Here is a 27,644-nt window from a genome sequence, read left to right on the forward strand (position 1 = left end):
CCCAACTTGTTTCTGAATCAACCAGGAATCGAATCTGGGTGTCCTTGATTATGAATCCCGAACGCATACCACTCGGCCGTGTGTATGGGGGAAGAGGGGAGGAGCCTTCTCTCCCTCGCTCTATACTCAAGGAATTATCTCTGGATATCTTAGAGGATAACGAATTATAACTGTCTTCCTCTTTCATTTCATTCATAAATCCTCCCTCACTTCCTTCCCTATTTGTTTCCCTCACTCCTAATGTCTCTCTTTCCCTCCCTTCCTCCGCCTCTCCTTCCCTACCCCCTCTCTCCCTCACTCCCTCCCTCCTTCCCTCCATCTCTCCATCCCTCCCTCCTTATCTCTCCCTCCCTCCCTCCTTCCCTCTCTCCCTCCATCTCTCCGTCCCTACCCCCTCTCCCTCCCTCCCTCCTTCCCTCTCTCCCTCCATCTCTCCGTCCCTACCCCCTCTCCCTCTCTCCCTCCTTCCTTCCTTCCCTCTCTCCATCTCTCCCTCTCTCTCTCCCTCCCTCCAAACCATCAGGTCAAAGACAACTTGGTTAGCGAGAAGGAGAGGGCCAAAAACTGCACATCTCTCCACTTTTCCTCTGCGTTAGCGCCTGTTAAGTGGTAACGAATCCCCTCGTTATCTCTTCGCTTACACCCAAAGTGAAAAATATTTAACCGAAAAACCTGAAATCCTCAAATTCTTTATTAAAAAAAAGATGATATTAAAAAGCTGAATTTGGCTCCCTTTTTTTAGTAAAAAAAAAGGCGTAAAACAGCAAAAGTAGAAATTTGAAATTTGAGTAATTAAGGACATTTATAATAATGGTTTAGAGTCGTTAGCAGAACAGTGTTATAATATTGTTTTGTTCTCAGGATTATTATGGTGGGAAACTTTTTGTTCACATGAGTATTATGGAACGGAACAAGTTCCTCCAAGAATGGAACAAGCTCCTCCAAGAATGGAACAGGCTCCTCCAAGAATGGAACAGGCTCCTCCAAGAATGGAACAAGTTCCTCCAAGAATGGAACAAGCTCCCCCAAGAATGGAACAAACTCCTCCAAGAATGGAACAAGTTCCTCCAAGAATGGAACAAACTCCTCCAAGAATGGAACAAGCTCCTCCAAGAATGGAACAAGTTCCTCCAAGAATGGAACAAGCTCCTCCAAGAATGGAACAAACTCCTCCAAGAATGGAACAAGTTCCTCCAAGAATGGAACAAACTCCTCCAAGAATGGAACAAGCTCCTCCAAGAATGGAACAAGTTCCTCCAAGAATGGAACAAGCTCCCCCAAGAATGGAACAAGTTCCTCCAAGAATGAAACAAGCTCCTCCAAGAATGGAACAAGCTCCTCCAAGAATGGAACAAGTTCCTCCAAGAATGGAACAAACTCCTCCAAGAATGGAACAAGCTCCTCCAAGAATAGAACAAGCTCCTCCAAGAATGGAACAAACTCCTCCAAGAATGGAACAAGCTCCTCCAAGAATGGAACAAGCTCCTCCAAGAATGGAACAAGCTCCTCCAAGAATGGAACAAGCTCCTCCAAGAATGAAACAAGTTCCTCCAAGAATGGAACAAGTTCCTCCAAGAATGGAACAAGGCTCCTCCAAGAATGGAACAAGCTCCTCCAAGAATGGAACAAACTCCTCCAAGAATGGAACAAACTCCTCCAAGAATGGAACAAGCTCCTCCAAGAATGGAACAAACTCCTCCAAGAATGGAACAAGCTCCTCCAAGAATGGAACAAGCTCCTCCAAGAATGGAACAAACTCCTCCAAGAATGGAACAAGCTCCTCCAAGAATGGAACAAGCTCCTCCAAGAATGGAACAAGCTCCTCCAAGAATGGAACAAGCTCCTCCAAGAATGGAACAAGTTCCTCCAAGAATGAAACAAACTCCTCCAAGAATGGAACAAGTTCCTCCAAGAATGGAACAAACTCCTCCAAGAATGGAACAAACTCCTCCAAGAATGGAACAAGCTCCTCCAAGAATGGAACAAGTTCCTCCAAGAATGGAACAAGCTCCTCCAAGAATGGAACAAACTCCTCCAAGAATGGAACAAGCTCCTCCAAGAATGGAACAAGAACACAACGAGTTGTTTGTTCTGGAACAACAACCAAAACAAACAAAACAAAAACAACAAATCGGAAACGTTTTATCTCCCGCAGGAATTCATTTGTGTATATCCCAAAACTTTTTTTTTAAAATGCATAACATTTGAGGATATACAGACTGTGCAACATGCATTTGCAGGCGGCGCGAATTTTTGCAAACCTCGGCATTTACATTTACAAGCATTCAGAATTTACAAGCAAAACAAGGACAAGCAGAACATTTTGGGCGAAACCGCTAGAAATGCAAATGCTTTTTTCTTTTTACAAAATTAAGCCATTTGTAAAAACACAAGAGGATTTACTCATGTTTGCAATTTTTCATGTATAACGTTATTAAAGACAAGTGTTTGTAATATGTAAATATGTAAACAACAACTTCTTTGTGAGGGCCTCACTGACCTGCTGGAGAGGCTTTGGAGGGACTCAGAGGAGGTCAAGTGGCAACAGAGGGTGGCCATGTTTGCTCTTTTAGTCTCTATGTGTGTGTGTGTATTGTTAGACCTGACTGGAGAGGGGTTGTTTGGGGCTCTTGTTTCTCTCTCTCTCTCTCTCTCTCTCTCTCTCTCTCTCTCTCTCTCTCTCTCTCTCTCTCTCTCTCTCTCTCTCTCTCTCTCTCTCTCTCTCTCTCTCTCTCAATACAAAAACTAAAGAACGTAACAGAGGTTTGTTTTCATTGTCATATAGAGACACAGAGTTACAAAGGTACCCTCGACCCTCTGGTGGTCTTGCTGGTTGACTGGTTGTGGTGGGGGACAGTGACGATAGCGGCCGGGTTGGTGGAGATTGAGATGGAGAAGGGGTCGTGTAGGGGTGGAGATTATATTGGTGGTGGTGGTGGTTGGTGTGGTGGTAGGTGTTACGGTTGTGGTGGCTGGGTAGTACTCTCAGTGAACCTATGTACTCACCTATCCAAAGTACTCACCTCCCCATGTACTGAGCTCCTTCTTAACAATTCTTCTTCCTCTCTCCCTCTCTCTCCTCCTAGCCCGCATAGCTGTATTTGCACTCCTGTCCTCTGAGAGTACCAACTTCCTGGCTTCAAATCAGAGGATATTGGTGAGTGAAGAATTGGGGAGCATGTTGAGAGAAACTGGCGGACTGACAGACATGTGTTGATGTGTACTCATCTCGCGGTATTCACGTCGATTCTAACACTAATCACCTCAATATTTCTTACTTTTTTCTTCACTGTCGAGGGTAGTTGAAAAAATGACTCTCCGAAGTTCATTTTCACTCTTTATATAGTCTGATGCCTGGAAGCGTTTCGCAAGATACTTCTTACATTTTCAAAGACAATTTTACATACTCTATCCACCCCCCATCTCCCCACCCCCATCTTGACCCTTGCCCCCTCCCCCTTCCCCCGCCTCACCTCCCTCACCCCATCATGACCCCCCCCACTACCAAGTCTTTCTCTTCCCCATAAAATTTGTTATGTAATTAAATATACTTTTTCCCGTTGGATTAATTTAGCGCCAAAATCGTGTAATACTGAAGAACACGCTAATGTTTGTGGTGTTTATGGATACAAGAGTTATACATCAGCTATACAAGAGCTATACAAGAGCCATACAAGAGCTATACACACATTAGCGGTGTTGTATAAGTGCGTCGAACCGCCACCGTCCGTAGGTGTAGGAGGGGACGGAGCTCCTATAATATTGGTAGCTCCATATATTCTTTATATAGAATAGGTTTGGCGCTTTCACCTGATTAGTTCACCTTCCCTACCCTGTATATCCCTTCCCATTTTCTCTCTCAGCTGACAAAAAAAAAAAGAATAATGTTGTTTTGACGTTGTTTTGACGTTTCGACGTTTTAATAATAGCTGGATTGTCTACTTTTAACACTCTATGGAAAATCAAACCCGCATTTCGGGATTCATAATAATCGTTGGTTGTCGCAATTGGAGCCAGTCCTACTTAAAGGGGGGGGGGGGGTTAATACGCCTTAGGGAAGGCAAAATATGTGAGTGTATTAGCCCAAATTGACGACAATCTTCTAAGAAAAATTACTTTCCATGCCAATGCTAATCATCTTTATAATAAATATATAAATATATATATATATATATATATATATATATATATATATATATATGTATATATATATATATATATATATATATATATATATATATATATGTATATATATATACAACGATTATCATTCCTTCTGAAGATGTATTTAATATACGAAAGTACTTAAGGAAATTCCTGTTTCATTTTCCTCCGTGGTCTGACATTGTCACATTCTTAATCACGTGTTTATTTTCGTGATATACACACACACACACATATATATATATATATATATATATATATATATATATATATATATATATATATATATATATATATATATATATATATATATATATATATATATATATATATACTCTCACACTCTCTCATGGTCACTGTTAGGGAAGGGTCATTAGGTCAGTACTTCGACAACCATCAGATCATGAAGCAACCCCCCCCCCCTTCCTCCCCCTCCCCCCCCTTCTCCTCCCCCCCCTCCCTCTCCCCCTTCCTCTCCCCCTCCCTCTCTCTCTCTCTCTCTCTCTCTCTCTCTCTCTCTCTCTCTCTCTCTCTCTCTCTCTCTCTCTCTCTCTCTCTCTCTCTCTCTCTCTCTCCCTTTCTCTCCCCTCCCCCGCCATGTCACAGCCCCAACAGTCAGAGCTGCAGCGTATAAGGTCTTCATATTGATCTCGGCAGGAAAAACAAATCTATGAATTTTCATATATGCGGGTGTATGAGTGTGCCTCCAGGCATGTTTTGAGGGCCTCTAGCGTGCTCTGAGGGTCTCCAGGGTGCTTTGAGGGCCTCTTGCGTGTCCTGAGGGCCTCTAGCGTGTCCTGAGGGCCTCTAGCGTGCTCTGGGGGCCTCTAGCGTGTCCTGAGGGCCTCTAGCGTGTTCTGAGGGCCTCCAGGCGTACTCTGAGGGCCTCCAGCGTACTCTGAGGGCCTCTAGCGTGTCCTGAGGGCCTCTAGCGTGTTCTGAGGGCCTCCAGGCGTACTCTGAGGGCCTCCAGCGTACTCTGAGGGCCTCTAGCGTGTCCTGAGGGCCTCTAGCGTGCTCTGGGGGCCTCTTGCGTGCCCTGGGGGTCTCTTGTGTGCCCTAAGGCCCTCCAGGCGTGCCCTGAGTGCCTGGGCAGAAGCCGAGAGGTTCGGAGCCTTCTTCCTTCTACTGTCTCAGTGCCTATAGGCTCATTATTGAATTTTGTTTATTTCATAATGAACTTTTGTGTTTGTTTTTCCCAGCTGAGCTGATAAGCTGAGCTGATAAAGCTTTTGGTGCTCAGTTTCTCCAGCTTTTGCATACCTCAATGGCTTTTGAATTCATTTTTCCAAGGTTATTTTTAACATTTATTCTAACTTCGTGTTATCATAGTGAAGCAGCCTCTGGAGGAGCAGTATAGAGGGGTTATCTTGAGGTTATCTTGAGATGATTTCGGGGCTTTTAGTGTCCCGGCGGCCCGGTCCTCGATCAGGCGTCCACCCCCAGGAAGCAGCCCGTGACAGCTGACTAACACCCAGGTACCTATTTTACTGCTAGGTAACAGGGGCATAGGGTGAAAGAAACTCTGCCCATTGTTTCTCGCCGGCGCCTGGGATCGAACCCAGGACCACAGGATCACAAGTCCAGCGTGCTGTCCGCTCGGCCGACCGGCTCCCTGTCCTTGGGTCCTTGGAGCTGCTTGGCCATCTACCCCCACTCCCCCAGTCACCCCCAAAAAAGCATATTGCAATACGGGCAAAATATCGGCCAAGATGACTTACGGACGAGCTGTCTCGACTTGCAATTAGTGTCGGGAGACAAGGAGCCGCGCCAAATATGACCAGGCGGCAAGGGATCCCCGCAGGAAATGAGTATTTTGATCACCCATGGGAGAACCAGGGCATGGCACCCTAGTGACGGGTGAACCATGGATGCCAATTCACCCACCAGACAGCCAGCCAGCCTGCCAGCAACAGAGGGTCGCCAATTCCTAACGAACTGACAGATATTCACACGCATGCATACTATGCATCCTGAACTCCACTTAATATAACTTTCTCAGTTTAGGGGTTATGAGAAAGAGGCCAGGAAATGTGAAACATTAATTACAAGTCCAATGGCACCTCCTGGCACCGTCGCTGAGACAGAACCACGCTACGAGGCCGGGCCCTTGACCTCTCGCTCTTAAGGCGCCCGTCAAGATGGGTGTATTAGTTCAGCTAGAGAACATTATAATATGAGTCGAATCTTTTGTTTACCTACTCTGGTGATGTGCTTGTATTGGAGAACGTGATGTTGGGATGTTAGATTGTATGTCATGTACGATGGTTCGGTCGTTAGGGCCTCTAATGGTTTCAAGGATCTTAGATGGTTGTGTCTCTCGTACTTAAATCGCTCTTGCACCTCTGATGGCTCTAGTTCCTCTGTTTCTAGCATATTCTGATGGTTCTAGTTCCTCTGTTTCTAGCATACTCTGATGGTGTTAGCACCTCTGATGGCTCTAGTTTCTCTGTTTCTAGCACTTACTGAGAGTTCTAGCACCTCTGATGGCTCTAGTTCCTCTGTTTCTAGCACCTCTGATGGCTCTATTTCCTCTGTTTCTAGCACTTACTGATGGTTCTAGCACCTCTGATGGCTCTAGTTCCTCTGTTTCTAGCACCTCTAATGGTTCTAGCACCTCTGATGCCTCTAGTTCCTCTGGTGGTTCAAGCACACCAGTGACGGGGCGGCAGGAGCGACACAGAAGAAAGCTAAAGCGGAAGTTCAATGATCTTTCGTGAAAGTTTTCGTGAAAGTTTTCGTGAAAGTTTTCGTGAAAGCCAAGAAGTAAGGAGACGAATATGCTCTGAGGGAAGAGAAGACGAATTGAAGGAGAAGTAGAAGAGAGAAAGGCATTAAGAGGAAGTAAGAAGAGAGAGAGAAGGAACTTTTCCCGCCTTCACTTACGGTGGGAAGGAAAGGGAAATATGGGAGAGGAATATTAGCAATTCTTGTGATGGTGAGCTCTCTCTCTCTCTCTCTCTCTCTCTCTCTCTCTCTCTCTCTCTCTCTCTCTCTCTCTCTCTCTCTCTCTCTCTCTCTCTCTCTCTCTCTCTCTCTCTCTCTCCCAATCATCCCACATGCATTGTATTACCCGGTAATTTGTTTCATAAATCAACCATCCTGTCTCCCACACCAGTATTTACCCAGGTCTTTCCTGAATCTAAAAAAAAAATTATATCCATTGTTCCTTTTTTTGTGTGTCATGTATTTTACACGTAATTAATATCCCTCCTGTTATTCTCTTTCTTTCATCGGTCATCCGCTAAGTCTTCGTCTTTCAGAGATAATAGCAACTTTAATTTATTAATCCCCCCCCCCCCCGTTCACAAGGGGGGATTTATGAATCCTGCGAATAGCTTTGTCATTCTTCTCTAAACACTTACTGAAGTGTGTATGTCCCTTTTATTGTGATAAATCCTAAATTACGTAATATAATTGAAGCCTAAGCAGGGGGGGGCAAGATAGAGCTGGAGGATAATAGTTGATGATACATTGTATAACTCTTATTGTTATGGATCTTAAAGTCGAAAATTGCGTGTGTTTATATTTAGACAATATGTGCATTGATCCTATTATTTCACTCGACCCATTCCTTCTACTGCCTGTACCTCACTCTAGCTATCCCATCCCATGAACCACCACCATTACCTGATCAACCAGGCTGTGACTCATACGTCAGGCTGCGAGCAGCCGCGTCCAACAGCCTGGTTGATCAGTCCAGCAACCAGGAGGCCTGGTCGAACGACCGGGCCGCGGGGACACTAAGCCCCCGGAAGCACCTCAAGGTAACCTCAAGGTAACCACTACACATTACCCATTCCACACGTATACTCTGTGGTATACACAGGCCATGTATACTATGAATGATGCTCCCAGACGCCTCGACAGTATTGGCCAAATGATTCATACATACTAACTAGTCTCTGACCAGTGCAACGTTCCTGCAACATTTATGACTCTGGTTCACCAACACTGCTCCTGTAACACCAGAAGTCAACCACCATCAACCACCATTCGTCGCAACCAGGGTTGTTGCTGGGCGGTGGTGTCATGGGTGGCAATATATTAGGCCAGGGTGGTTGGGTAGTTAGCATGTTAGTGTCAGGGGAGATGAGTGTGAGTGTCAGAAGGTGTTGCAAGATAAGGGTGCCAGGTGCCAGGGTAGATGTGGGTATGGCTGCCCTGAGAAGCAAGGGGGTGTTCTATAATACCCCCCATGGTTCCATGGTGAGGTTGTTCCTTGGTTCCATGGTTCAGGGTGTTCCATGGTTTCATGGTCAGGGTGTTCCATGGTATTTCATGGTCAGGGTGTTCCATGGTCAGGGTGTTCCATGGTCAGGGTGTTCCATGGTCAGGGTGTTCCATGGTAAGGGTGTTCCATGGTAAGGGTGTTCCATGGTAAGGGTGTTCCATGGTCAGGGTGTTCCATGTTAAGGTTGTTCCATGGTTCCATGGAACAGTAGGCTTAAGAGTACAGACCGTCACCCTAAGCACAATAATTATCCCTTAAGTCACCCTAATAAAGTAATAGTGCTACTCATCACCATCACACAGTAATGATGATGAATATGATGAATATCCACCTTGCAACAGTAATTATAAGGTGTGCAAGATCATCATTGCACATGAATGGGTGCTCTCTAGCACGCCAGCCTCGAGTACCAGGCATAACTGTACAAGCTCATCAGCATAGCACAGCATAGCACAGCATAGGTGGCATCATCTCATCTTGAAAAATGACTTTAAACTTCAATTAAAAAAATTGTTTACAAAAAAGTATACACAACATATTTTTCCAGATATGGCAGCCATAGATTATACAAAAAAATGTTTTATACTGCAAATAATATTAGTAAGAATAATATATACATTAATAATATTAGTAATAATATATATATATACATTAATAATAATATTTTGTTTACACGAAAGGTCACTCGAAAGGTCAGGAGTAATAGGAAATTGTTGGAACGTTCCTACAATAGTTGGAACATGAATTCATAAAAATAAATTCTCCTGTGAGGAGAAATTCTGATAGTCAAATTCTGATAGTCAAATTCTGATTGTCAAATTCTGATAGTTGTAATTGCTCTTCTCCCTATTGTACTGCTAATTGTTTTTTATTAGTATTATTTTTTTATCACGACCAATGTTTATAGTGTTGATGAGTTTTGATGATTGTAATACTGTCATATTCATCACAACAATTGTTGCTTGTGTTGATTGTATGTGGTAATTGTGTGTTTATGTGGCTTGTGTAAACTTGGGTAGAGTAGAATGTGTAATGTGTTGTAATTGGGGGGGGGGCCAGGGCGAGGACCGGGCCGCGGGGACACTAAGCCCCGAAATCATCTCGAGAAGAAGATTATCGCAATGACTAGTCCGTATAGTGTGGGTGAGGGAGGGAGAGAGAGAGAGAGAGAGACAGTCAGACAGACAGACAGACAGACAGACAGACAGACAGACAGACAGACAGACAGACAGACAGACAGACAGACGGACGGACACAGACACAAATAAGGATATGCTCTTTCCTCTCTCTCTCTCTCTCTCTCTCTCTCTCTCTCTCTCTCTCTCTCTCTCTCTCTCTCTCTCTCTCTCTCTCTCTCTCTCTCTCTCTCTCTCTCTCTCAAATCGGCCATGTAGTCTGGGTTTGTGATGGCTGAACTGGGCAGTACAACTCAGTCTTCCCTCCATACTAAACCTGATATTTGCAGCGTTACTGGATACTTCTTGACCACCTTGAGAAGCCAGCAACTACAACACAAGACGGTCAGTCATCAAGTAGCCTCATGCTGGTTGTTCTATTCTCAAGAACATCAGCGATCATTCAACCTCGACTGACTCACATTTGAAACAATATATTTACACACAGTTGTAAATATAATGTTGACAGTTGAGAGGCGGGACCAAAGAGCCAAAGCTCAACCCCCGCAAGCACAATTAGGTGAGTACACAAATACACATGAAATCACATCATGCGACCACCCGAAGGCTCTGGTACACACCTGGGGCCAGATTCACGAAGCAGTTACGCAAGTACTTACGAATCTGTACATCTTTTCTCAATCTTTGGTGGCTTTGTTTACAATTCATAAACAGTTAATGAGCTCCGAAGCACCATGAGGCGGTTTATAACAATAACAACAGTTGATTGGCAAGTTTTCATGCTTGTAAACTGTTAAATAAATGTAACCAAAGCCGTCAAAGAGTGAGGAAAGATGTACACGTTCGTAAGTACTTGCGTAACAGCTTCGCTAACACAGAGAGAGCTGTAATTACTATCATATCACCCACTACAAGCAGTGGTACCCCTCCCCCCTTTCCCTCCCCTTCCCCACCCCGAGGTCCGATCTCCACCACCCCGAGGTCCGGTCTCCACCACCCCCGAGGCCCGGTCTCCACCACACTGCCGTCCGGTCACTAATCCGTTAATTAAACCTGTGTTTCTCCAGTGACAGCGACACTCTGGTTAAATCCTTTAGTCTTTACTGTGGCAGCACAGATGTCCTCTCCTCCCCGCTTGGCCACAGCTGCCAGACACCTGTATTTACTCACCTGGTTGTACTCACCTGGTTGTACTCACCTAGTTGTTCTGCTCTCACTCTGGTGGTGGGGGGGGGGTCAATCATTTTGTTGGTGTGGGTATATATGTTCTGTTTGCATGTGTGTAGTGATTTAATACTTTGTAATCTTCTGGCATCTTGGATTTGTTTATTATACAGGTGTACAGGTGTTTGTATTGAGTATTTCTCTTGTTAGAGTGATGTCATGGGCTTGTCTCGTGGGGGACTTTTAAGAGCAGTAGATTGAAGTATGTTGAGCAGACCACACACTAGAAGGTGAGGGGACGACTGACGTTTCGGTCCATCCTGGACCATTCTCAAGTCAATTTGTGATTCTCATTCTCATTCTCAAGTCACAATCGACGTTAGAATGGTCCAGGACGGACCGAAACGTCATCGTACCTTCACCTTCTAGTGTGTGGTCTGGTCAACATACTTTAGCCGCGTTATTGTGACTCATCGCCTGCACCATGAGTAATGTGAATATGTGAATAATATGTGTATTTAGTTTGACTAATGGTGTCTAGTTGAGTTTAGTCTCATCCTCTACATTGACTCTTGTCATTTCCTATTATTTCCTTTTATCTTGTCATGTCATCTCTTTCATCATTCCTTCAGCGTGGATGAGTTACGATTCTTCAGCCCGTCTCTGTAATTCAATTCCTTTAGTTCCACAACAAATCTTGAATCATATCCCTGTAGTTCTAGTTTAATTTTGCTTTGTTCTCATATTTTTTTTCTGGGGCTGCACACTCGTGGTTTGGTCTCACGTTGGTTGTAAAGAATATCCTGAGGCCTGTGTATTCTAAGGGAATCTGGGACTACCAGAACATCTGTCATACGAGACAGATTATGATTATTATATATATATATATATATATATATATATATATATATATATATATATATATATATATATATATATATGTATGTATATATATATATATATATATATATATATATATATATATATATATATATATATATATATATATATATATATATGCCTCTCCTTGCAACTCTTGACAAACACACTGTTTCAACAAGCATAACTCACTGGGATAGCAGGTATTGGTGTCCGTAATCGCGTGTTTGTACTGAACAGCGCCAATTAGTGATGGCTCATCAGACGACTCTATTACCCCAGTAAATCATCATTAGGATTACAGCAGGCTCTCTCGTAGCTGACAACACACACACACACACACACACACACACACACACACACACACACACACACACACACACACACACGCACGCACTAGGGGACACAGGTGGAAACTGAGTGCCCAAATGAGCCACAGAGATATTAGAAAGAACTTTTTTAGTGTCAGAGTGGTTGACAAATGGAATGCATTAGGGGGTGATGTGGTGGAGGCTGACTCCATACACAGTTTCAAGTGTAGATATGATAGAGCCCAGTAGGCTCAGGAACCTGTACATCAGTTGATTGACAGTTGAGAGGCGGGACCAAAGAGCCAAAGCTCAACCCCCGCAAGCACAACTAGGTGAGTACACACAATAACAATAACACTTATCAGGTTATGGTGGTGTGTTGTGTGTGTGTGTGTGTGTGTGTGTGTGTGTGTGTGTGTGTGTGTGTGTGTGTGTGTGTGTGTGTGTGTGTGTGTGGTGTTAACATCCGGCCGTCTCCCTGTCCACCTCCTGGGGGTAGTGTGGTAGTGGTTGGCAGTGGGGGTGATGTAGGGGGGTGGTAGTGGGTAGTTGTGGTAGTGGTTGATTGTGGTGGTGGAGGTGGTGGTGCATGCTGTGGTATGCGAGGCAGGCAGGGTCCTGTCTCCTGGATGTATTTGAAGCTGCAGTCGTATTTTGGAATTCTTAACTCCCCTCACAGGTCTTGTGTAAATGTTTCTGTTATTAGTGTTGTTGTTGTAATTGTTTGCAGTTGTTGTTGTTGACATTATCATCATTACAACTGTTCTTGTTGTGTATTTTACAAAACTTTTGTAAGTCTGAGGTCTGTTAACAAACTCATTCACCTCTTCACATTACACTGAGAAATCACATATTATCGTCATAAAGCAAGGAGAAAAACGAAATAATTTCTAATACACCTGTGGCCCAAAATGTTGCAACAACCTCTGGCCACAGTGAACCGACACAACCTCTGGCCACAGTGAACCGACACAACCTCTGGCCACAGTGAACCGACACAACCTCTGGCCACAGTGAACCGACACAACCTCTGGCCACAGTGTTGCAACAGCCTCTGGCCACAGTGTTGCAACAGCCTCTGGCCACAGTGTTGCAACAGCCTCTGGCCACAGTGTTGCAACAGCCTCTGGCCACAGTCAGTACAAATGTAATAATATATTCCAAATCGCTAGCAATTCCACAACGGACCTGCATAAATTCACAATCTCCAAAACCCATGACTGAATATTCGACCTATAAACTTCATTGCAATCCGTGTTGCAAAATATTTTTTTTACCTGTTATATAACTCAATCCACTGATTACCGTTCATCACTAAACCCTCATATTTGATTGAGGGGGTTTTTGGATTAAATTTTTGATTTTTTGAAAAATCAATAAATTTATTTTTGATTAAACTTATTTCGATTAAAATCAAATAAAGGTGTTCAGTTTATAATAAACAATTTATAAGACATATTTCTCAAGCTTTATATAATCTTTTGCTGTTAAGCTTTACTGTTTATTGATAACCATTTGTTTTTAAGTTTCATGTTTGAGATAAAATGTTAAAAGCTTGGCCAGCCATCGTCCTTGTGGCATAAAACGTTTCCGACTCCTATTTGAATATTTTTGCAATTTCTTTCTTGTGGTTTTCAGAGCATAATGCGTCGTTTATATGCCGTACTCCAGAGGGCATAGCAGACGACGACAGGTCGTGAATGCTCTTGTACAGGGGAATATGCAAGTTAAAAGCCGGTTTCTCGGTTGTAATTGGGGGGTGAAGTTATGACGTGACGAGTGATGTTAACAAGGGCGTTGAATTGATGCTGTGTTGAGGAGAGTTTCCTGAGTCTTCGAGAGATTTGAGAATGGTCCAGGACGGACCGAAACGTCGTCATCCCTTCACCTTCTAGTGTGTGGTCTGGTCAACAGTTTCCTGCTACAGTTCTGTGGTTAAACCTCCCTTTCTCTCCATGGCTAAGTCTCACCTCACTGCCTCCTGTGGCTAAACCATCCACCTCTCCATTGGCTAAGACGGTCGTTTCGTAACTGATGTTAACTATATAAAACAAATTGACAAACATTGCTTTTTTGAAACCGAGTTTCAGCTTTCCGGAAGGAGCGCCCAAGTTCCATCATAGAAGCCAACTCACTGGAAAGTTTCAAGCACCGGCCAGACGTATATTGATGGAAGCGATTAGGCACGCGAATTCACTGTCTCCCACGAGCCAATAGGCACTCTGCAGGTTGCTTGTTCTTCCGGCCTGGAAGCCATTGACTCTGTGCCACGCGGGAGACTCGTATGCGAACTGGAGACAATTGATGAGGTAACTGGAAGCCTTTCGAATTGTGTCAAGATTTATGTTCGATTTTTTTTTTTTGGCTGTGTTCCAATTCACGCTTGATCAGATTCAGGTGGTTCAGATGAGGTGGTTTAGTAGTCACTGCTGGTAGCTCCAGCTGGAACTTCTAGTGCCAGCTGGGGTAGAGGGTAGTCACTGGAGATGGCTCACCCACACACACACACACACACACACACACACACACACACACACACACACACACACACACACACACACACACACACACACATGTTCCACTATCTTTAAGCCTTCTTCTTTTCCCTTTCATAACACACTTACTTTTCTCCCCTGCTCTCTCTCTCTCTCTCTCTCTCTCTCTCTCTCTCTCTCTCTCTCTCTCTCTCTCTCTCTCTCTCTCTCTCTCTCTCTCTCTCTCTCTCTCTCTCCCTCTCTCTCTCTCTCTCTCTCTCTCTCTCTCTCTCTCTCTCTCTCTCTCTCTCTCTCTCTCTCTCTCTCTCTCTCTCTCTCTCCTCTCTCTCTCTCTCTCTCTCTCTCTCTCTCTCTCTCTCTCTCTCTCTCTCTCTCTCTCTCTCTCTCTCTCTCTCTCTCTCTCTCTCTCTCCCTCCCTCCCTCCCTCCCTCCCTCCCTCCCTCCCTCCCCCCCTCCCCCCTCTCCCCCTCAACATTTTTCACGATAATTATGGCCAAATACTCACCGACTCGGCCCCGGTTATCATGCCGCATTAGAGTCTTTAACGAGATCTTCATCGATCACGGCCGCAACAGATCAGGTCAGGCGGGAGTCGTATTCCCAGTGCATGTGAAAACAGCCTCTTTCATCCCCGCGAACCTGCAGCCATTTGCGTGTCTCAGCTTACTTGACCTCGGGGAATATGGTATAACTGCATTCCTAAGTTGTTTTCATGTTGCATGCAACGTGTGAGGGGTAATTTGCAGTGTATTGTGCATTGTTTTTTTTGTGGATTTCTTAATGGGTATATTTTGCAGGATTGTATTTTTTTTATAAATCATTAAAGGGGATTTGTTAGTTTCGTGTCGTTAGGGATTGATGGGATTGTTTTTCTCTCTCTTATGGCTCCTGGGGTGTTTGTGTGTGAAGTTCAGCTCTTGGGTTCCAGCTCTTAACTCTGAGATATATATAGTGTACTTATTTACCCCGACATTCTTGTTTAGTATTGGTTCGATCCCGGGCGCCGGCGAGAAACAATGGGCAGAGTTTCTTTCACCCTATGCCCCTGTTACCTAGCAGTATATAGGTACCTGGGAGTTAGTCAGCTGTCACGGGCTGCTTCCTGGGGTGTGTGTGTGTGTGTGGGGTGTGGAAAAAAATAAATAGTAGTTGAAACAGTTGATTGACAGTTGAGAGGCGGGGCGAAAGAGCAGAGCTTAACCCCCGCAAGCACAACAAGGTGAATACACCTAGGTATATATATATATATATATATATATATATATATATATATATATATATATATATATATATATATATATATATATATATATACTTTTGCCTCGGGGTGGCCGGATAGGTTGATTATGGGTTGAGTGGAATCATCCCACTCCCTATTCACTTTCCAAATGGGCCATCAACCTCTCTTCACCTTCATAGCCCCCCCTTCACCTTCACCTTCATAGCCCCCCCCCCCCCTTCACCTTCATATGGACCAGTTACCGCACTTCACTTGCTAATGAGCGCCTGCTTCATTTAATTACTCGGAATTACACCAATAGCAACCTAATTATCGGTATATGTTGAAACTGGTGGCTGGTAGCGAGGGGGGGGGGGTGTTGGCTGGTAGCGGGTGGGGGGGGGTGTTGGCTGGTAGCGAGGAGGGGGGGGATGGTTGACTGGTAGCGAGCAGGTACCCATAAAAGATTAGAGAACACGTGTACATTGAGAAAGGTAATTTAAATTACCTGTTCACGAAATTCACTAATAAATTACCTATTGCCTGATCAGTAGATGAAGAAAATTGCTTCATACTGAGAGGAAGAAAATGGTTTAATTTTCGTAAGTGAAAAAAAAATCACTCCTCTTTGATCTTGAATAATATTAATTACTTTCAAAATAAGAGATATATAAAGCACCAAATTGCGTCTTTAAAAAGGTATTAAAACTATCTAATTTCCTAAATTTATTTTCGTACGGCTCACAGTTTCTGATAAAAAAAAAATTATACTAGAAAATAATATTAACTTTGGCATATTAATTAAAAAAGTTTAAACCTGTTTTCTTAAGATGGAAAAAAACACCTCGACCCGTTATTTGAGTTTCTTATGGTGACTGGAGGAAGTCTCAGGGCGAGGCTGGGCGATCAGGGTTCCTTAGGGCGAGGTAGGGCTCCTTAGAGCTCCTTAGGGCTCCTCAGAGCTCCCCCCAGGGCTCCTGAAGGCTTCTGAGGGCTCCTGAGGGCTTCTGAGAGCTCCTGAGGGCTCCCCCCAGGGCTCCTGAGGGCTCCCCCCAGGGCTCCTGAGGGCTCCTCAGAGCTCCTGAGGGCTCTTGAAGCTTTTGAGGGCTCCCCCAGGGCTCCCCAGAGCTCCCCAGGGCTCCCCAGGGCTCCTCACGGCTCCTCACGGCTCCCCCAGGGCTCCCCAGAGCTCCCCAAGACTCCCCAGGGCTCCCCAGGGCTCCACAGGGCTCCATAGCTACCCCGGGAACACGATCAAACTCCATGTTTATATAAACTGGTTCTTGAATGCCCTCCCATTGTGTGTAGAGAATATGGCGGCCACCTTACACCCGGGGCACCTGCCTCTCTCACCTCACAATAGGTGAGAGGCACTCCAGGAGCCGAGAGTGTATTATGCAACACCTCCAGGATTCGAACCCATGACGGTCAGGATCAAAATAGGATTCAAACCCATAAAGATCAGGATCCCCCCTTAAACGTACACAGTACCGTGACAACCGATAGACGATCAACGGTGCAGTGGTCACGGTACTGTCTACGGTTAAGGAGGATCCTGAACTTTACGGGTTCGAATCCTATTATACACTCTGGTCATATTACAGAGCCTGTGTACATTAAACATACTTAGCTTAATTCAATACATTAGGAGGACTGGGCGCGTATAATACCATTAAAGACAGACTCCTGCATTATATATATATATATATATATATATATATATATATATATATATATATATATATATATATATATATATATGTGTATATCACGAAAATAAACACGTGATTAAGAATGTGACAATGTCAGACCACGGAGGAAAAATGAAACAGGAAATTTCCTTAAGTACTTTCGTATATTAAATACATCTTCAGAAGGTCCCTTGACCTTCTGAAGATGTATTTAATATACGAAAGTACTTAAGGAAATTTCCTGTTTCATTTTTCCTCCGTGGTCTGACATTGTCATATATATATATATATATATATATATATATATATATATATATATATATATATATATATATATATATATATATATATATATATATATATATATATATATATATATATACACACACACAGCTAGTGCGTGGAGCAGCGGGACTCCAGGCTATTCATCTCTCCCAAAATACAACAACACTTGTTAAAATGTATTGTCTCTGCCCAGAATGTATTATGTTATTCGTCGTCTGGGTAATGTTCGGTTTATTTTTTTTGGTTCGGTTTATTTTTAGTTCTGTTGTGGCGTGAAAGACAGGGATCAGTTGCAGAATTCTTGACCTCTGTTTGTTAGTGACCTTTGGTGTGATGTTGGTGGTCGTAGGTGTATTTTCACTTATCTGTGTATCTACACTCTCAGTTGACTTAAGTCCTGGACTATATTCAGGACTAAAAGTCAACTATACTTGCTGGTTGGTGAGTATAAGTGGTTGGTCAGTATAAGGTCTTGATGTGGGCTTAATAATCCTTCAGAGGTTGATATCTTACCACCACTCTCAATGGTTGATAGACCTAATGCCCATCACAGAACCTAATTTGCAGGCGAAGAGTCACAATAACGTGGCTAAAGTATGTTGACCAGACCACACACTAGAAGGTTCATTCTCAATCGACTTGAGAATGGTCCAGGACGGACCGAAACGTCGTCGTCCCTTCACCTTCTAGTGTGTGGTCTCGTCAATAGACCCTAATTTGATCCCTTCCTGATTGTCATCCCTAGTGTCTTGAGTGCCTCTTCCCATCAGCCTCATCCCTGAGTGTCTTCTGACCACCATCTAATCACTCTCATCCTAAGTGTTTCCTGAATTCCTACTCTTACCTCCCCAAAGACACTTAACCTGCCCAGGTGCACAACGTTAATTTACTTCCTCCTCACCACCCATTGCCTCTCTCCTTACAAGACGTAAATTAGAGTCAGTAGCAAGACTGTACAGCATCCTCGCGCTCCGCCCAAGAAGCAGACGAGGCAGGATATTGGCAGGTCGTATAAGGTCGACTTGTACAGAGAAAGAGAGTTAGCTTTCATGCCTTTATATGCTGCATTTTCTTTTCTGTGCCCTACAAGCCATTTCGCGGGGCTAACTCGTATATATATAGATTGGCGGGGAAATGACCAGTAGGAAAAGGCCACAACCAGGCCATAACTGGGGCTTCTATGGACCATAAGAGTAGCTGCTGCTGCCGATAAGAAGCTAGAGCACTTAGAGAGAGAGAGAGAGAGAGAGAGAGAGAGAGAGAGAGAGACAGAGAGACAGAGAGAGAGACAGAGAGAGAGAGAGAGCTGGAAATGTTTGAGTTGTAACTTGAGTCAAACAATAGCTTTGTTTTTGTTGCAAACAATAGCAACTATCATAGTAGCCTTCGGGAATTTCAACAAAGAGGTCTTCAGAACGCCACACACACCTTCGCAAGACCAACAAGATAGTATGCATCTTCGGCACAATATACACCTATACGAAGTAGAGAAGGAAGCAACGAGACTAGACCCAGAACTGATGGAACTGAAGTATAGTAAAATCTGAATGAAATTATCCTCACCATGTTGGAGGAAACACTAATTCAGGGATAGTTTGATAATGTAGAAGATTTTAAGAAAAATTGAGAAGGTAGACAAAGATGTAATCTTGACATTTGACTAGGCCTAGAGGACACGGGTGGACAGACACACAAGAGCCGGATAGGTATGAAAAACTCCCTTCACCTTAAATTTCTCAAGCAAGTGGATACGGGATAGAAGAGAGATCGTTGAGGCAAAGCCAGTAAGCATCTTCAATAGGAAATTCAACGTGAAACTTGAGGAATGATTCAAGTGATTATCAAAATAACCGCGAAAGAGCTGAGGCACATCTGGGTTCCAAAATACACCCGCTAAGCCTACAAGCGGGCAGAACACACACATTATATACTCCACCATTGGAGTATATAGTATACAATATTCATATGCATATATATATATACAAATAAAAAAGGAAGGGGGTGGTAGGAGAAAAGCACACACAAACTGTATTGGAGGGGACCTAAACATTCCCTCTAATGCGTTATGTGTGATTTCCTCCGAGGCTATGGGTCCCCCTTCTTCCAGCCAGAGGTGGTACTCCCTTCTATACCATATATATATACACATGTATCTATATATACCATATGTATAATACAATATACTCCACCATTGATCGGTGCAACTGCCGCCACACCGCGGTCAACAAACATTCTACACTCTTATCCTAGAACCATTCTCTCGCATATCAACCAGCCCCTTAACGATCACCCAATCCCCCCCCCCCTTCAGCCTCTGAACGACCGGCTTCCAAGCATCAAAAGTTGGCCAGACGGCCCTCTGTTTCCCGCCATCTGGGTCCCCTCACAGCACTGTGAAAATAAACAAACACGCTGTAATGACGTACAGGCCATGAACGTGGCCATCACGCATTTTATGGCCGGTTAGCAGGGAAATTGCTATTAGAGACGAGCAATAATATACACAATGTATAGCACATACAGACGAGACTATGTATGTGGGATTATTAAGAAGTATATCCTGGGTAGGATGTTTGTTTGGAATGTACTGTCATGTGTATGGGAATAGGGGAGAGGGAGAGAGGAGAGAGAGAGAGAGAGAGAGAGAGAGAGAGAGAGAGAGAGAGAGAGAGAGAGAGAGGAGAGAGGAGAGAGAGAGAAAGAGAGAGAGAGATCTGAATTTGCTATCAAGCCCTCACTGATCCAACATTGCCTCTGTTCTCTCCTTCCTTCCTTCCCCTTTCCTTCCCATTATCTCTTCCCTTCCTCCTTCCTCTCTTTCCTTTCCACAATCTCCCTCCCTCCCTCCCTCCTTCCCACCCCTCAACCTCCCTTATTCCCCTCTCCATCACGACAGATCACTCTCTTGTCATGCCAAATTTCCCTCATCAGTTTCCATCATCTTCCATTTGATCCTCGTTAGCTTCCTGCTCCATCATCATGTTGAGTGGAGGCTCCTCCATCAGAGTGGAGGCTCCTCCATCAGAGTGGAGGCTCCTCCATCAGAGTGGAGGCTCCTCCATCAGAGTGGAGGCTCCTCCATCAGAGTGGAGGCTCCTCCATCAGAGTGGAGGCTCCTCCATCAGAGTGGAGGCTCCTCCATCAGAGTAGAAGCTCCTCCATCAGAGTGGAGGCTCCTCCATCAGAGTAGAGGCTCCTCCATCAGAGTGGAGGCTCCTCCATCAGAGTGGAGGCTCCTCCATCAGAGTGGAGGCTCCTCCATCAGAGTGGAGGCTCCTCCATCAGAGTGGAGGCTCCTCCATCAGAGTGGAGGCTCCTCCATCTGAGTGGAGGCTCCTCCATCAGAGTGGAGGCTCCTCCATCAGAGTGGAGGCTCCTCCATCAGAGTGGAGGCTCCTCCATCAGAGTGGAGGCTCCTCCATCAGAGTGGAGGCTCCTCCATCAGAGTGGAGGCTCCTCCATCAGAGTGGAGGCTCCTCCATCAGAGTGGAGGCTCCTCCATCAGAGTGGAGGCTCCTCCATCAGAGTGGAGGCTCCAGTATCATATATTACCCAATAATAATGTTTAAACTTGCCGGCTGATTTTCCCCCTATGTGTGTGTGTGTGTGTGTGTGTGTGTGTGTGTGTGTTGTGTGTGTGTGGGCACACAAAATAGTTGTTGACCAAGCTTGTTAATAACATATTTGTGACAGAAACCCGAAGTTTTTTTGGTCATGAGTCCAACTACCCGGAATTAATAAAATATTCATAAAATTGAAAAAAAGCTGGTCCAAAAATAAAAGCTTTTGATTTAGAGTGAATATTATCTAAATGGGCCTCGAAAAAATTGATATAAACGAGCAGCGGAAATTTTTTTAATGATCTGAAATATGTTCATTCCTTTATATATATATATATATATATATATATATATATATATATATATATATATATATATATATATATATATATATATATATATATATATATATATATATATATATATGCAATTGACGATCACAAAACACTGATCATTTTATGCGGAAAATCCACAGAGAAATATGAAATGAGGTGAACGTTTCGGCTTTGTTAAAGCCTTTGTCAACACCAGACTGACTAAGGAGAAGGGAGAAGGGGGAGGATATATAGGCCGACACCTGACCAACCCATCCCTAGGGTTGGTCAGGTGTAATTAACCAAAATCAGGTATAGCTTAGCTTAAAATGGTCAAAGAGGATTAAGCGGTCAGAGAATAAGGATGAAAGATTAAAGAAAAGCCTCATGAACACACAATATATGAATATACAATTATAATGAGACATTGTAAGCCTCTCTATCAAGTGGTATGGCGATGGGCAATCCCCTGTCCCCAGTTTTAAGCAATTTGTATATGGAATTCTTTGAAACAAAAATCTTATCCAGGATTATGCCGGCTAATGTGGTTTGGTATAGGTATGTTGATGATATTTTGTGCTTATGGCCGTGCAACAAAGACCAGATAGTTTTTCTTAATGAACTCAATTCTTTGGTACCTTCAATAAAATTCACTTGTGAGACTGAGGAGAATGGTACTCTTCCGTTTTTGGACATTATGATTCATAGAGTCGCTAGAAAGTTCAAATTTAATGTGTATAGGAAACCTACCAACGTGGGGTCGTATGTTCATTTTTATTCGAATCATCATAGTAAAGTTAAACAGGCAGTATTTTCAGGAATGTTTCTACGAGCTTTGAGGGTTTGCAGCCCTGAGTTTTTTGATGAAGAGATTGCTAAAATATATGAAATTGGGAAGAGTTTACAATATCCTAAGAGGTTTTTGGATTTCTCGTTTGTACAAGCCAAACGTACGTTTTATAATCACGTCCCTAAGGCGAAACCAAAAAATTATTAACTCATTGGTGGTACCTTATGCGAGTGGACTTGAAAAATTGTCTCTGATTTTTAAGAAACTTAATATAAATTTGGTGTTCACTAATAGTACGATCAAATCCAATTTAATAAAAAACTCCCCTGATACAGCAGGTTGTGTGTATTCAATTCCCTGCAATGATTGTGATTCTGTGTACCTTGGACAAACAGGAAAGTCCTTACAATTGCGGTTGTCACAACATGCTTATAGTATTAGAACTGCCCAAACGTCTAATGCATTGTATCTACATACGAGTTTATGCGATCACAATATTAACTGGAATGGGGCAAAAAGCATTACCAATTGTGGGGATTTCGTGGAACGGAATTTGATTGAGTCTGCTCTAATCAGTCAGTGTCCAAATCTTCTTAATGTTAGTACTGGAATGTACAAACTTGATCCATTTTTAAGTTATAATATTGCACAACAGTTTAAGAAACAACTCTGATAGAGAGGCTTACAATGTCTCATTATAATTGTATATTCATATATTGTGTGTTCATGAGGCTTTTCTTTAATCTTTCATCCTTATTCTCTGACCGCTTAATCCTCTTTGACCATTTTAAGCTAAGCTATACCTGATTTTGGTTAATTACACCTGACCAACCCTAGGGATGGGTTGGTCAGGTGTCGGCCTATATATCCTCCCCCTTCTCCCTTCTCCTTAGTCAGTCTGGTGTTGACAAAGGCTTTAACAAAGCCGAAACGTTCACCTCATTTCATATTTCTCTGGATTTTCCGCATATATATATATATATATATATATATATATATATATATATATATATATATATATATATATATATATATAATGGGCTTAATGCCTCCACTCCCCACAGTCTGGTCGCTATATGAAAGGATCACAGGATTACCAAACTGGTTCTCAACTGAGATTTTATTTTTTACTATCCCTAGAGCACAAATTACTCAATTACTCCCTTTCCCTGCATGCTCTCACACGCTTCCCTCACCTTTAGTCTTCGCGTGCATTTTCACGCCCTTTTGCACGCTTCCTCACACTTTTACGCATCCTCCACTCTTCTCCATCAGCCTCTCCCTCACTCTTAGCCCTCCCTACCTCATTTCCCTCCCCCTGCCCCTGTTCTCCCTTATCACCCAAGACACACTCGCCCGTGGAGGTCCACTTCGTCACTCCTCCGCTGGGGGCCGCTCGCTTTGATCGCCAAATTTCCTGCGTATCGGGTGATGTCGTCCTCCAGAGCCTCACGGGAGAGAGAGAGAGAGAGAGAGAGAGAGAGAGAGAGAGAGAGAACTGTAAGATTCAGCCATGTACTTGATAAATGGCGTTGAGGACAAGGATGGAAGGACGAGACACGATGGGCAGATTACACAACTCATCTGCTCACTTTGTTTGTGTTTGTGCTCACCTGTGGGGGCTTTAAAGGGTGGTGGGGGAAGCTTCAGCTCTGGGGCCCAATTTTCCATGTCCCCCTATTGCATTGGTTGCTATTTTCTATCTCCATCATATACTTTGAAATTGTCTACATTCAGGTTTTCGGTTCTTTTCTAACTCACGAATTTTCCTTTCTCTGATCTTGCTCTGTCTCTGTGATGTGAACTATTTTTCAAATTTCCTTGCCTTGCATTTGCTTGGATTAAAGTCGAGCGGCCATTTATGAGGCTTCAGTGTGTGAGCCCAAATGCGTTCTGCAATCGTTCTCTGCTTACATTCGTCTCGTAAATTTGGCTTCGTCAAGATATTAACACAGAACCACTGCGCTCTGTTATGTAATCGACATGTACAGAGAAGCGCCCTAAACATCGAGAGAGAGATAAGGGAACTCGCCCTTACCACAGTGGTAAATAAGGGACATTTTCACAATGAACTCACAGTGACGTAATGGTTCTTAGAGAAATTCTTTGGGAGCAGGCAGACGGGATCGAACCTGAGTCTTGCTTCCAAGATTTGATCAGGATATATATCATATATATATATCAACCTATATCAAATTGATGCGCACACCTTATAATCACATATTTCATAAAGTACTCCTTCTTAAGAGTTGCAAATTAATGGAATGGGATTAATGGAAGCCGTAGTTTGAATTGACCCTTTACGCAAGGTGAAATGTAAATAAGATAAGAAATATGAGAGTAAAAAGTTATTTGATTCACCTGCTACTAATGGTACCAAAGGTGGGGCTTAGGAACTAACGCTCGACACAGCAAAGCATCATTCAGGGAAACACACACACACACAGTACACATGCAAAGGGTTCGTTCAAAGGCGCGTCTAGAACTGGAATATTGCCTCTAAATTCAGATTCTGAATTTCGTTGCTTTTAATTGGGGGGAATGTCCTCCCTCCTCAGCTTCTCAGACGCCCAGCAGAAGGCAGCAGCAGCATCAACTGCAGCAGTAGCAGCTACAGAAGCAGCAACAACAGGAGCCACATTAACAGCAGTAACGGAATCAACAGATGCAGCATCAGCACCCCTTCCCCCCCCCCCCCCCCCCGACACTGAAACAATCACGAACCATCTGTGGTAACAATCACCCCCCCCCCCCACCCTCTGCCTCAATAACACCTCGACAACACAGAGAGAGAGAAGCCCTTAAGGAGGAAGCCAAATCCCGATCTGTAAGAGAAACCTCAACTGCTCCACGATGCCTCAATGTTAAGTGGAACATTGAGGTCTTAAGAGGTGTTAGGATCTCTGACTTCAATGAACTAAGCACAGTCCAATATTCCTAAATCGGACCGTTAAGGATTGGACTCGGATGGATTGGGGAATAGACTGGGACCTTAGGACTGGAGATGCTGATTACTCCTCATGGTCGCTTCAGACCTCTGGATCATATTGTCTGCACTGACTACAAATAATAGAACCTTGGGCCAGATTCACGAAGCAGTTACGCAAGCACTTTCGAACCTGTACATCCTTTCTCAATCTTTGGCGGCTTTGTTTGCAATTAATAAACAGTTAATGAGCTCGGAAGCACCAGGAGGCTGTTTATAACAATAGCAACAGTTGACTGAGAAGTTTTCACGCTTGTAAACTGTTTAATAAACGTAACCAAAGCCGGTCAATGATTGAGGAAAGATGTACACGTTCGTAAGTACTTGTGTAACTGATCTTCGTGAATCTGGCCCTTGTAATGTGTCTAACTTCAGTACAACTGTTTTTTAAACGAATGTGTTGTGACAAGATAATGAGTTATGTACACTGAGAGGGATATATATATATATATATATATATATATATATATATATATATATATATATATATATTCTCAGTATATATGTATTAAGATTTGTTCCTTCGTTCTAGAACTATGTTCAGGATAGTATCAACAGGATAGTATCAACTATCCTTGGGTATGAACAGTGGCCAGTGGAGAATGTTGGAATCTCACCCCGAAGACTGTAAAAGTCTGATAGACATTTTGTAGAGGGGAGGGAGATAGATATTCGAGAAAGCTGATGACGCAATGACTAAAACGGCTCAAGTCTATCGAGACAAGGTCTATCGAGCAGCAAATGGCGCGTATAATGCGCGCATGGGAGTTGAAGCACAGGAGGGAGATTGATGGTGGTGGTGGAGAGGCGATGTTGGAACCCCAGTACTGAGACGAGCTAAAGGTCACAGAGTATCATATTTAACTCTGTAAAATGCGTTGACCATATATCATTTTTATGGGGGGTATAACTGCGTATACTCGTCGTTGTCTTCAATGTGTTCATCATTATGAATATGCAGGCGATGAGTCACAGTAACGTGGCTGAAGTATGTTGATCAGACCACACACTAGAAGTTGAAGGGACGACGACGTTTCGGTCCGTCTTGGACCATTTTCAAGTCGATTGTCAAGTCACAATCGACTTGAGAATGGTCCAGGACGGACCGAAACGTCGTCGTCCCTTCAACTTCTAGTGTGTGGTCTGGTCAACATTATGAATATGTTCATGATTATCATCAAGTGCGTTCATCACTATCGTCAATACGTTCATCATTCTAGTGGTCATCAGTCGTAGCATTAACTCTCATTACCACAAGTCCTCATCACTCCTCTGGTTGATGAATACCTCCTCATGTAGATACTCGAACCTCGGACCCGCTTTGTGTCGCTGTAAGCGTCCTCATCTCGACTTGTCATTGATGAGGTGATTAGTTAACACCATTGATGGCGTGAGGTAATTTGTTTTCAGAGAATTAACCTCCAATAAGTCGAAATCCTAATGCCGTTCTTCAATTTTTTTTTCCACTGAGATCCTATAGTTAGCTTTGAAACGCGATCAGAACTGCCTTTGTGAACTTCTCTTAACTATTCAACTACGGTCTTTCCGCTACTCTCTTTCACAATTCAGGTGCGTTAAGTCATATATCGGGCTTTATCAATGTCTAAATCGCTACATATTGAATGGTATCTATTTCTATTCGGAAACTCGAGCTGTTTAGCAAATAAGTCATGTTTGGTGTGGGCGGAGGTGTGTTTAGGTGTTTAAACACCTGTTGTGACCGCCCTGATACGTCAACACATGAACTTCTGTTAACACCTGGCATTACTACTCTTCCCTCCCCCCCCCCCCCTGAAATAACATATGATCGGAGAAGATATTGAGTCATGGAATGGAATCGAACTTGCGTTCCTAGACTCCCAATTGCATATTCTTAATACCATAAACACATCACATACTTGTGATCTCCTTGTGAAACTTACTGTCTATCACCATATCACTTGGTTCATCTGACCAGCCACTTGGACTGGTCCGTACAGCGAAAGGCTATCGATTCTTGCAGGTCAGAGTTCGATCCTCGATCTTTCCAAATGGTTGGAAACTATATCCCTTTCCCTCCTTTCTATCCCAACTCCTACTACCCATATTCCTAGATCCTATAAACTACTGAACCTTCACCAGTTCCTCCTAGCTAATACTCAACTCCTTTACGCCAACTCCATTTCTGATATTCTCGTTTTCAGCATCTTGCCCACATCTTCATCTCCCTCCCTCCTTCATCTGCTGCATCATTGTTCCCCAACTTCTTCCCACTATCTCCATCTTTGGATCTCTCATCCGTCGCGTGATCTCCCTAGCCGAGCATTACAGCGCCGCTCAATAGCCACTAATCTTTATACTCCCCCTCTGGTGAGACAGGTCCTAATCCGATTATCGCCTTCCATCTTCCCTACGCTCTCCTTCATCTCTCCTTTCG

General features: G+C 43.5%; 1 protein-coding gene across 1 annotated transcript; it reads left to right on the forward strand.

The window, feature by feature from the left end:
- Positions 1-926: 926 nt before the first annotated feature.
- LOC138355630 (AAC-rich mRNA clone AAC11 protein-like) lies at positions 927-27,516 on the forward strand. The gene is made up of 2 exons (XM_069310948.1): positions 927-2,084; positions 27,412-27,516. The coding sequence occupies exons 1-2, from the start codon at positions 927-929 to the stop codon at positions 27,514-27,516; spliced, it is 1,263 nt and encodes a 420-aa protein (XP_069167049.1).
- Positions 27,517-27,644: the final 128 nt, after the last annotated feature.

Source organism: Procambarus clarkii, chromosome 68, assembly GCF_040958095.1.
Source record: "Procambarus clarkii isolate CNS0578487 chromosome 68, FALCON_Pclarkii_2.0, whole genome shotgun sequence".
Taxonomy (NCBI): domain Eukaryota; kingdom Metazoa; phylum Arthropoda; class Malacostraca; order Decapoda; family Cambaridae; genus Procambarus; species Procambarus clarkii.

Coding starts and splice junctions, on each gene's coding strand:
- LOC138355630 (XM_069310948.1), top strand. CDS start 927: ATGGAACAAGCTCCTCCAAGAATGGAACAGGCTCCTCCAAGAATGGAA. Junction 2,085..27,411: donor GAACAAGAACACAACGAGTT/GTTTGTTCTGGA, acceptor TCTCGTTTTCAG/CATCTTGCCCACATCTTCAT.